Here is an 11,796-nt window from a genome sequence, read left to right on the forward strand (position 1 = left end):
TCGCCCCTCACGCACCAAGTGCGACTTCCCTGACTCCCCACTCCCAGAGTCACGGAACCTCGCCCGGGAATCGGAGATCCCAATAAAGGCTTTCTTGGCTCCATAACTTGGTCTCTTTCTTTCCTCTCATCTCTGCCTCCATCTATTAAATCTTACAGAACCCATGAACCGTGAGATCATGACCTGAGCCAAAGTTGGATGTTTAACCGAGTCACCCAGGCACCCCTCTCCTTTGATTCTTAAAAGCACCCTTCTTCATTTATCTCCCATGACTGATTTAATTCCCATACGTCCTTGGAACCTTGGGGTGTGGAGGACCAGCACCCAGAGCCATTTCATCAGGCTCTCACCTCCAGGTTTTCTCGTTCGGTGTATCATCGGTGACAAACAGTATAATAATTTTCATGACAGGCCAGGCAGTTTGTTGAGTGCTGGGCCTGGATGATCTCACATCAAATCCCACAAAATTATTGATATTGAGATTCAGACAGTGAACTTTGCCCAAGGTCACCCAGCAATTACATGAGGCAAGGCTGGTCTTCAAACCCTGGCACCTGTGCTCTGAGTCATTAACTCTACAACATGCCTTGTATGCGAGGTCTGCTTCCTCAGCGGCCGTGGGGCATTCTGTCATACTGCTATGCTGGTGTTACGGAAAATCGCCTTTATCAACACAGACCCCTTCGGCACCAATAAAGAAAGATTACAATTTTAACATTGGGTAAACGTTATCGTAGTTACATACATGTCAGGGAGAAGTGACTTCCAAGTCTGGACAGGATTTCACACAAATGCATAGAGAGAAGCAAAGAGAACAATGAAAACTTCTTTCTCAAGAACAAGAGGCTACACCTTGTGACTGACCCTTGTATTTCTGGTGAGCAAGAAACTTCCCTTGAGTTACTTCCCCAGGTAATGTTTCAATGTTTGCGGCTCCCAGGGTCAGAAGGCCTCCACATTGGCATTGCAGTAGGGATGATGCCTTTTGTTGGGTTTATTAAATTCTCCAGGTAACACCTCACCAAGGGAGGGAGAGGTAGGCAACTGCATCTTTCTCGGAGAAAACTGCATTATTGGCCCCTTGCACTAGTCTGTGGGGTTGCAGGGTTACAGACTAGGACCTGTTCCCTCGACGCTTCTGTTCTGGCAGAATGTCAGACTTCGGGGGCAGAAGAAGGGCATTCATTTCTGGCAGGTAGGAAAAGCTTCCTCTACAAAGTCTTCTTGAGCCGGAATTTTGAAACTGGAATAAACGTTTTTTAAGATCCTCCATGGGTCAAGCTGACCCGATTGGAAAAATACCAACCATTGTTTCACTCTCCAACAGTTTTCTGCTTGAACAATTAAGGGTTGGGAAATTAAGCTCTGGGAGTCCTAAAATGTAACCCATAAGTTAAAGTTAACTTGTTTTCTAAGAAACTGTCGCCAGACTCTAACTTACTCTTGCTAGATCCTGCCCTTTAACCCCAAAGTTCTCGCTCCTGTGCACTGCTTTGCCTCCTCTTCGGACCTATGATTGGTCACTTTAAATTTCTCCTAAGAAAAAGACGCTTGTGTGTGGAAATATGATTGACAACTATAGAATGTAATAAACTATGACTGATTACTTATTTTGTCTTGCCAAAGCCCTTAAAAAACCTGAGCTCCTGCTCGGTGGCGCTCTCCCCTGAGGACTTGCCAACACTCGGGAGGGGTTAGGCCGAACTAAAATAAACCCATACACCGTCTCCCGTTTTTGTCCGTGGGTTTCACTCTCGGTGACTCGCTTCAGGTGGGAAAGGTCTAACAGTTTAAAGAACGAATGAATGACGAATGACCATCCAGCTAGCGGTTGCCAAGAAGTTAAGGAACGTATCTGGCGTCAGGATCGTTAAGGAAACGGAGGACAGGTTAAAGAAACACGTAGGGCTGTTGGAGAACCGCGCTTTCGCAGCCCGCAAGAGGAGCGTCATTCCCGCCACACTTTTCCATGCCCCTGGGGAAGGAAAAGCGAAGGAGGTGCGGGGCGCCGGCTCCCGGGCCTCGGCGGAGGGCGGGGCCACGCGGGGCGGGGCTACGGAAGCCGAGCGGGCTCTGTGGCTTTTGGCGGAGGACGTGTGCGCAGGCGCGCGGCGCCGGGCGGGCTCGGGTCCTCCCACCCTGACCCTCCCGCTTCCCCACTGCAGCTCGCACCGGTACCTCCCGCTGCCGCAGCTCCCCGGGCGGAGACACAAGCTCTGAGTCATTCGGCGGCTTCTGTTGGGTCGGCGCCGTGACGGCTCACTGCGGCGTGTCGTCGGCGCCGCCGAGCTCGTAGCGCGCCTGCCGTCCCCGCCGAGCCTGCTCTTGTCCCCCGGCTGGTCCGGGACACCCGGGCACCGCTTCGACGGCGGCTTCGGCGGCCCCGCGGCCCGGGTCGCAGCCCGCACCCGGAGCAGACGGCGTCATGAGGCACCTGCCGTACTTCTGTCGCGGCCAGGTGGTGCGGGGCTTCGGCCGCGGCTCCAAGCAGCTGGGCATCCCTACAGGTGAGCGCGGAGGGTCGCGGGCCGCCCCCTCTGCGGCACCCCTTCGACTCCCGGGGTTGGGTCCGGCGGGAGCGGGGACGTGAGACGAGGCACTTGGGGTCGAGGGCCGAGGTGCCGCCCTCCCCTCCGCTCGGTTCCGGCTTTGTCTAGGCGGGTTGAGGAAACTCGTCCCTGGCCCTGGCTCCGGGCTCACCGAGGACCGGGCTTGCGGGGTGGTGAGGGCAGAAAGCCGAGCTGAGTTCCGGGACCCCTCTTCCCGCCCCCTTATCCAACCGAGCTAAAGCCGCACGCAGGCCTGGCACGCGTCGTCCCCGTTAGAAAACGTAATGTGACCCAGACTGCTTAAATTTCCAAGCCAACCGTAAGGTTTTTGGTTCTCTCTAGAGGTCTTGTTAGTAATTGAATGAGAATCAGATATCTTTCTTTTTTTTTTTTTTTTTGGTCTGTTGACGTTCTTTTCAGTAGTCCGGACCTGATGATGCGTATTTCATCCTTAAAAACAGATACCAGGGTTACCCCTGGTCTTTGAGCGTGGGACATAGGCACAAATATTTTGAAAATAAGAATCGTTAAAAGAGATTCCTAACCTCCTTAAGAAAGACCAGGTCTGGGAAAAATAAAATAAAATAAAAACCCAGCTGTTGATGCACCTGTTTTCTTCTACCTCAAGAATGTGTGTGGGTTGTTTTGTTTTGTTTTTGGTTTTTTTTTGAGAACTTTATACACCTAATTGTTCTTATCCCATCCACATGAAGATGAGAAAGAAAAATCAGACTGAGCCAGACTATAGAAGGGTTGGCTTGATAATCATAGGCAGGGGCCTGGGACTCTTGTGAGCATAAATATAAATGATTTAGACCAGGCTTCCTTGCATGTGACTTTTATAACCATTTACCATGACACTGTTAACCCTCGTAATATTTGTTTCTGTTATTTAGCCAACTTTCCCGAACAGGTCGTGGACAGTCTTCCAGCTGATGTATCCACTGGCATTTATTACGGTTGGGCCAGTGTCGGAAGTGGGGATGTTCATAAGATGGTGGTGAGCATAGGATGGAACCCATACTACAAAAATACAAAAAAGTCCATGGTAAGAGTTATATTCAGGTCTATGACTGAAACTGGGAGAGTGATTTAAGGTGCTTGCTATGCAGTAGTAGATGCATGTAGACCTCATCAGGGGTGCTCACAACATAGTCCAAAGTACTAGGATTTCCACAGTATACTTAAAGGATTTTCAAGTGTTTCATTACTGTTTGAATGGAAGAATTTGTCTTCCTTTCAGTGTATTTGTGTCTTTGTATCTAAAGGGAGTCTCTTACAGAACATGGTCTTTTATGAAAGGGAGGTATAATTGGATTGTCCTTTTTAATCATTCTGTTAATCTCTGGCTTTTCGTTGAAGAGTTTAGTCCATTTACATGTAAGCTAATGACTGATAAGGAGGGACTTCTGCTTATCTGTATGTCATCTTATCTGTTTTCTATATGCCTTACACACTTTTTTGTTATTTTTTCCACTATTGCCTTTTGTGTTTTCATTTTTGTTTATAGTGACAAATTTTGATTCCCTTATTTCCTTTTGTGTACTTGACATAAACATTTACTTCGTGGTTACCGTTGAGGATTGTATTTAACATCCAAAAGTTATAAATTTTGGTGCATTTATCTTTTAAGTCCTGTAGAAAATAAAAAGTGGAGTTTCAAGCCAAAATCGCAGTATTAATTTTTATGGCTGCCCATGGGCTAATTCTCACTGGAGATAAAAGTGAATTACTTATGGGACGCCTGGGGGCTCAGTTGGTTAAGGTTAAGCATCCGACTTTGGCTCAGGTCATAATCTCATGGTTTGTGAGTTTGAGCCCTGCGTTGGGTCGGTGCTGACAGCTCAGAGACTGTAGGCTTCTTTAGATTCTGAGCTTCCCTCTCTCTCTGCCCCTCCTCTGCTCGTACTCTGTTCGTTTTCTCTCTCTCTCTCAAAAATAAACATTAACAAGTTTTTTAAGTGAATCACTTGAGAGCATGTTTTATAAAATTGAGCTTGCCACAATTAATACAGTTCATTCACTTTTTAATTACTTGCTCATCCTGTTAAGATAGGACTGCTTATTGCACAAATGGTGCTTTCTGATAAAATTGCAAGGTGATCATTCCCCTCCCCTCTCCCCCAATTAAACTACCTTCTGGGCATACCCTTCTGCCTTTTCCCCAGTACCCCTACCACTCAAGAGATTAATCTGCGAGATAGGGCTGAGTCTTGCTCAGCTCAGGTGCGTGGCAGAAACAGAGTTGGCATAAATTTCACCCTCCTTGAAGAGTTTATAGAAGCGTGTCACAGTTGGAAAACCACAGGACTTAGTGCTGGTAAAAATAGTAGAAATGACCCAGAACTGCTTAACATCGTGCTCAACATTTGTGTTCTAACCTCTGCCTTGCTCAGTTACAGTGTTTACATGTAAGGTCGGGGCAGAATCAGGACTGGTGGAAGAATTCAGGAAAAAAAACCCGCACTTAGATTTTAACCTGTCTTTAAAAACTTAGTAAGAATCCATCATTTCATTGAAATCACCTCCACAATAAATGTGAAGATAATATTTCAAATTTCAGGTATTCTGTGATCTGATGGTAATCTTTTTAACATTTCTTGACTATAGGAAACCCATATCATGCATACCTTCGAAGAGGACTTCTATGGGGAAATCCTCAACGTGGCCATCGTCGGCTACCTCAGACCTGAAAAGAACTTTGATTCTTTAGGTGAGTTACATTTAGGTCTTCTTAGGTATTACTGCAGCTACTTCTCCTGCTTCTAGTAGTAACAATATGGCAGGAGAGGTGACATTTGAGCATTTAGTATGTGCCAGGCACTGTAAGTGCCCTACACGAATCAGGTCACTTCCCCCCACCATCCTATACAAGGGATTATGTGCCCATTTCACAGGTGAGGAGGTCGGCAGGGAGGAGTTAGGTAGTTTGCGCAGGATCCACAAGCATGTGAGGGAGCCTAGATGCAAACCCAGTGGGCTGGCCCCTCTGTCCCAACAGTATGACGTTTGTGAAATCTTGATTTCCTTTTCCTGTTTCACGGAGCAAGAGAGAATGCTGTCATGAATAACAGGTGCTTTGCAGGGTAGCAAACTCAGTATTTTAAACAGACCAGCATCAGGTACGTTAGTGTTGTGTGTGGTTGTTTTAATTCCATTGCAGAGTTTCTGTTATAAATGTAAGTACTGAAGAGGCTTGATCCTGAACGTTTCTTCCATTGGGTGCCTGTGACCTACCTTTTGGCTAATGTCTTTCTCTGAGAAATTGCAAGGAGATGAGGGACATCTTTTGAGTGCTGTTGACTTTGACTGAAGTCTGGAAAAAGGGATGGAACAGACATTTATTGGGCGTCACCCCACACTAGCGATGCTGCCAGCCTTCTGGGAGCTTCTAGGAGCGTCTGAACAAAGGAGTAGAGAGAGGATAGCGGCGGTTTTTCATCGTCTGCCTGCTGTGTTCTCTCTGCAGAGTCCCTCATTTCAGCAATTCAAGGGGATATTGAGGAAGCCAAGAAACGACTAGATTTACCAGAACATTTGAAACTCAAAGAAGATAATTTCTTCCGGGTTCCTAAAAGCAAAATGATGAATGGCCACTGATGAAATATCATCTTCTTATTTATTCATTCATTGTTTTCTCGTATTTTACTACTCACAACTCCTCGTCATTAATACTTTAAAAATCAAACATTTTCCTACAGCTGTGAATTAAACAGTGCAATGTATTTACCACATTATGCGTCAGTTGTCCAAATTTAACGCATCGTGCTATAGTACTAAAATGATTCGTTTTAAAAATCAAGCTGCTTTTTTATGTGGTGTGTCAGTTAAAATGTACTGCTAGAAAGGTCGTAACTGTCTTATAATGGGAATGAAGCGTATATAAGTATGGGTGAAAGGTCAAGTCACTAGTTTTGAGATGAAGACTCTAATTGTCACGGTAAACAGTAGCGTATACGCACCTGTGTAGGATGTGCTGCTAAGTAGGGAAGGCTTATAAATAAATGTACTCACCAGAGCTTTGAGAGTTTATTATAAACCTAAGCGGAAAAATCCAGACTTTATATTTTTGATATTTGGTATATTAATATATTTACAAATAGCGATATGTGGGATTTCACGGTAGTCAGTCATTTCCTCTACGAGGTCAAAGCATTGTACTGTGTTCCATTTTTGTTAGAGCTCCCTCAGCTCCAGTTGGTCTAGACTCGCTCTTCCTGTCCTTTGTTTGTCTCCAAAAGCAGTAAAGTGAGTGTTTTTCTAAATCTCTAGATGGCGTCTGTGTTGTATAACATTTGTCCTTTTTAGAGTCGATATTCGACATTTTTCTGGACTTTGGTTCTGTTTTTCTTGAAACCATTGTTAGTGTCAGGGTTTTTTGTTTTTTTTTCCCCCTCCTATTCCATTTAGAATATCCTACAGCTGTACACTTGGACAAAAGACGGCATCCATATGTACCATTCCATCCCTTTGCCCTGTGAACAGTGACCAAGTGCAAAGCTGTGTTGCCTTTTAGGAAAAAAAAAATGCCCATCTCTAGGTTTCCTCATGTTTGGGGGAGCACGCAGTGGATGATTTGTATATACCAGTTTCTAGACGAATACAAACATTTGTTTTCCCCCTAGGGAAGCCATTTAAGAACCAATTAAATTATGAAACATTTATTTTTAATGTAATTACATATTCCTGAGCAAATGTAAACTGTCGTGGCTTTGTACGCACAATGTAACTTAATGCTGAACAGTGCTTGTAGCTTGGGGAAAAGGCATACATAATAAAGTTTTAGTTAAATAATCTTCACACTGCATTTTTTCTTCCTCCTAAGAAGCAATTTTTGGCTCTTTGGGATGCTTGTTTATATTGGTGGAGAACTGAAGTCTTTGGATACTTAGGAAATTGAGACTACGGCTTGTTTGGGCCCCCGAAACAGTACACTACACTGTCGTTCACGTAAGCACCGGATTTGGCGTGGGGGAAGGGAGCAGAAGACTGAAGAAGGTAATTTTAACAGTAATTCCTTATAAAGCATTTTCTCTAATCTGCATAGAACACTGATCTTAACAAACCTATAAAGTAGAAAAATAGGTAAAACATCTGGAGAAAGCCGAAGCATGGGTAAATTTAGATGACTGTTTTTCTGTTTGGTGTATGAACTTATGGCAAACAATGTAGTGTGTGTCTTATTTCCTTTATAAAAATACTTAGGAAATGTAACTTAATGTTGAAATGCTTGAAAGAAGCCTCGATTATTTTTGGTTTTATGAAGCAAAGATAAAAACAGACATGGAAAGTGTAAAAACAGATTTGTACGTGTTTGACTAGCCCGCTGCTAATTTATGTCCTCACTAAGTGCGTGAAAAGCCTTTGCTCTTGTCACCCTACAGTTTGAGAACTGTGTGTTCTGAGGTGGAGTACGTATAATGAGAGATTGCAGCAGTACCATTTTTGATGAATCTGAATGATTTCAGGCCTTGAAATAAACCTTGGCCAGGTGATGCTTCTTCCCCTGTGTCCCTTTGTTTCAAGAGCATTCTGTTCACACTGTGTCCATCCCCAGAAGCCTACTTCTGAGGGTGAGGGTCCCCATTATGTTTCAGAGTTATAAGAGCCAGGGGAGTGTAAGTAGGTGTGAGCTCCCTCCCATAACTCCCGCTCCAGAACTGCGTCCTGCACTCTCCATGACTCGCAGTCCCTGGGACCTCTTGCCTTCGGCTAGCGCCCGCAGGGACGCACGGGGGTTCTTGCTGCGCTGGCTTTCAGTGCTCTCAACAGTGGGTTTAAATGTTGTAGTTAAGGCTCCCGAGTGACAGTTGTGATCAGGGAGACAGAAGTGGGACATTTACTTAGAATTTATGGGGACAGTGTTGCTTTTCTGGGAAAAGTGCTCACCTTATCCCATTCCCCTGTGACTTGGAAACTGGTCGTGAGGCTGATAGAGGAGATCCAACCTGACCTTCAGAGACTGAGCTGGGCTGGGCGCCTAGTTGGCTTAGTCGGTTAAGCGTCCGACTTCGGATCAGGTCATGATCTTGCGGTTTCTGAGTTGGAGCCCCACGTCGAGCTCTGTGCTGACAGCTCAGGGCCTGGAGCCTGCTTCCACTTCTGTGTCTCCCTCTCTGTCTGCCCCTCCCGTGCTTGTGCTCTGTCTCTCTCTGTCTCTCAATAGCAAAAATGTTTTAAAATTTTTTTAAAAAAGAGACTGAGCTGGGAAATAAATCTACCCTGTAAAGAGATGGCATCCTGAACAAGAGTTAGCAGAAACAAATGACAGAACAAGCCCTGCAAAGATGACAAATCCAGGGATTACCAGAGTTGGAATGGCTTTGATGTGTGGAGAGAAATGCGTGTTAGAAACGGTAAAATAAGGTTCTAAAAAAACTGGGAAGAGGGGAGGTAGACCGGGAGATGGGAGGAAAAGATAAAGGAGAGAAGAGGTCCAAACTTGGAGTTATACAGTACATCACGGGGAGGAAAAGTGCAGCACAGGCACCATAAGGTAGTCACGAATGATGACAGGTGGTGACGGCAGTTACGTGGCGAGCACTGGTAATGTACAGAGTTGTTGAATCGGTATGTCGTACGCCCGTGTGGTCATTATATTTCAGTAGCAAGTCAATGCTAGCTCTATTAGGGTATAATCGACATGAGTCGCGCATATTTAAATTGTACGGCTTGGTGGGTTTTGATATCTGGATACACACCTGTGAAATCCAAACCAAAATCAGGATAGTAAATATCACTGCCCCACGCCCAGCCCCCACGTGGGGGAGGATGCACGTGGACTGCAGGTGTTCACATCTTCGAGTCTGGAGTGTCCAGGTGAATTTAAATGTTAGTGTTTGTGTTGGAGGTGTAGTCACAGGATGTCAGCACTGGACGGGAACATCTTGACACCCAGCGCATTAGCAGTGGGGACCTCTGTGGGGGAGGGGAGCCGAGCTGTCATGAGTGGCATTGCCCTGGTAAAGCGTTACCCCGAGAACTTTCTTTTGCTCTTTATGCCACGTGAGGATACTCTGAGAAGTGGGCAGGAGGTCTGCAGCCGAGGGGAAGCGTCTCACCAGAACTTGACCAATGCTGGCTTGACTTGTCGTCTCCACAACGGTGAGAATTAAGGTTCTGTCCTCTAGAAGCCCCCCAGGCTGTGGCATTTTGTTAGAGCAGCCTGAACCGACTTAGAGGAGCGCTGACCTGAAGCTTCAAAGAGAAGGTGTCTGCCTTCCCTGCTCTCTCCCCCTTCCCCTCCCTTTGCTCCTCACCTCTCCCTCTGGCGCCCCCTCTCTTCCTTTTCTCTCTCCTTGAACAGGCGTGACCTGCGGGATTGGGAGTGAGGAAGGTGCAAAGGCATCGTCTGTAAAGATTCTCTATTTATAAATTGCCTGCCTCTATCGAGTTTCTTAAGGTCAGTGCCCTGAACCAGGACTAGCTCCCTAGGTCACCCAAGACTTGGGAGAAGCAGGGCGTCCGAAGTGGGTGGGAGAGGGGTGGGTGCCAGTCCCTGTGGTCTTGAGCGTTCACCCTTGCTGTCTGGAGCGGAGCTGCATCTCAGGAAGCACTTAGCTTGTCAGCAGGCCGGGCCAAAAGGCAGAGAAGTCACAACTACCCATGAATGCTTCTTAGCTTCAAATTGTAAATGCCTGGGTTTTTGTTGTTTTTGTTTTACTTTTGAGAGAGTGAACAAGGGGAGGGGCAGAGAGAGGGGGGGAGACACGGAATCCGAAGCACGCTCCAGGCTCTGAGCTGTCCGCACAGAGCCTGACGTGGGCATCAGACTCACAGACTGAGACCCTGACCCGATAGCTAGAAGTCAGACGCTTACCTGACTGAGCCACCCAGGCGCCCCAGGGTATTTTTTGGAGCTCAGACCTAACATTTAATCCTTTCACGTCTCTTTGCACATTGGGCAGGGCCTCATTCTGGGACCTTAGAGCCCTTGGTTGAGTTTTAACAGGCAAGGATAACTCAGCAAATAAAATAATCTTACTATTCCCTCTCATGCTCATGTCCAGTGAGTCCCTAGAGGTGAATTCTCAAGTTAAATCCGAGTATTTTGTAACTGCGCTGTGTTATCTTCTGTAGTTACCACGGCAGACTTAAGCCTCCGATGCTACCATTTTGCTTAGGAATCTAACTGGTTGCAAGTAACAGAAATGGACCTGGTTGGTTAGGGAGGAAATGAACCTCACTGGAAGAATGCTGGGGAACTCTGAGGTTGGATGGGAAAGCTGGAAGCTGGGTAAGAACAGGGGACCCCAGAGCCAGAGCCGGAACCATGTAGAGCTGGCTCACCGAGGTCAGCACCACCGCTGCTGGGCGAGGGCACCCCAGCTTCCCCCCCTGAGCACCCTCCAGCCACACTCCCTGTTGCCCTGGAAACTAATCTTTCTGTGATTAATATCTGATTGGCTGAGCTTTGGTCATGCGCCCATGTGTTAACTGCAAGGGATGGGTTGGAAAACTGAACACCTGTTTTGGCTTCTAGAGAGAGAATAGCACTTTTCCACCCAGGCTCAGACAGTGGGAAATAAGTTCTTGAAACACAATGAGGGGGAGTCTGATACTGAAAAGAAGACAAGTCTACTCTCATTATCTAAAGAAAAAAGTGTATGATCCATAGTGTTTTCTTTTTTACCTTGATTTGCAGGAAGCTCAGGGCTAGTGTTCAGATGCCAGCAGTGATAATCCTATTGAAACCTGATTTTCTGAGTGTTTTTGGAAGCATCTAGAGGCTTATGGAGGTAGGTGTACCTGGGGCTGGATCTCCGCGCCCCCCTCGCCCTGCTTACTCTAGGCAGCACCCCTCACTGTTCCGTGTCTGTGTGTTCTCCCAAAGACATTTGATGAAAGACCACCACTGCTGAGGAATATGTGAACCTCTGCCTGTGTGGATTAGCCACTTGGCAGGCTCTCTCAGGGCTCACATTCTCGTTCCATGGCAACGATCGCATTGTGTACACATGAGAGAGGGCACCAGTAAGCCTTCTCTGTGAGCAGGTGGATATAAATCCTCCGAGAGTCGCTCCCTCTGGGGCATCGAGAAAGTTCCCTGGTGTGGGTTCTGCCTGGGTCCCTGTAAACAAATACCTGCTGCTAACTGTGAGTCACTCACAGGATGTCCAAGTTCATTTCAGGGCCCCTTTAGGCCTCTGAGGATTCAAAGCATTGTCTCCCACTGCCCTGGGTATTGTTCTGCTTGCAGATTTGCTAGAATTTCAGGATTATTAAAGGTTCTCCAACCACTGCAGAA

At 46.5% G+C, this 11,796-nt stretch overlaps 1 protein-coding gene and 1 long non-coding RNA gene across 4 annotated transcripts in view; one reads left to right on the forward strand and one right to left on the reverse strand.

Annotated features, from left to right (window-relative positions):
* LOC115276977 overlaps positions 1–1,605 on the reverse strand; it is a 5,031-nt gene extending 3,426 nt beyond the window's left edge. Inside the window, exon 1 of one of the 3 annotated variants that reach the window (XR_003902142.1) lies at positions 1,442–1,605. This is a non-coding gene — a long non-coding RNA (uncharacterized LOC115276977). Of the gene's footprint in view, positions 1–350; positions 502–745; positions 1,264–1,441 lie in introns of those variants that run through there. The other 2 variants (XR_003902143.1, XR_003902141.1) reach the window with 2 other exon arrangements.
* A 522-nt stretch (positions 1,606–2,127) lies between these two features.
* RFK (riboflavin kinase) lies at positions 2,128–7,349 on the forward strand. The gene is made up of 4 exons (XM_029919999.1): positions 2,128–2,507; positions 3,446–3,597; positions 5,160–5,262; positions 6,019–7,349. The coding sequence occupies exons 1-4, from the start codon at positions 2,426–2,428 to the stop codon at positions 6,147–6,149; spliced, it is 468 nt and encodes a 155-aa protein (XP_029775859.1). The 5' UTR covers positions 2,128–2,425; the 3' UTR covers positions 6,150–7,349.
* Positions 7,350–11,796: the final 4,447 nt, after the last annotated feature.

This window comes from Suricata suricatta, chromosome 13, assembly GCF_006229205.1.
Source record: "Suricata suricatta isolate VVHF042 chromosome 13, meerkat_22Aug2017_6uvM2_HiC, whole genome shotgun sequence".
Taxonomy (NCBI): Eukaryota; Metazoa; Chordata; class Mammalia; order Carnivora; family Herpestidae; genus Suricata; species Suricata suricatta.

Bases quoted from the DNA above. Each gene is read 5' to 3' on its own strand.
- RFK (XM_029919999.1), top strand. From the start codon at position 2,426: ATGAGGCACCTGCCGTACTTCTGTCGCGGCCAGGTGGTGCGGGGCTTC. The intron at 2,508-3,445 runs GTGAGCGCGGAG...TCTGTTATTTAG, and splicing joins GCAGCTGGGCATCCCTACAG to CCAACTTTCCCGAACAGGTC. The intron at 3,598-5,159 runs GTAAGAGTTATA...TCTTGACTATAG, and splicing joins AAAATACAAAAAAGTCCATG to GAAACCCATATCATGCATAC.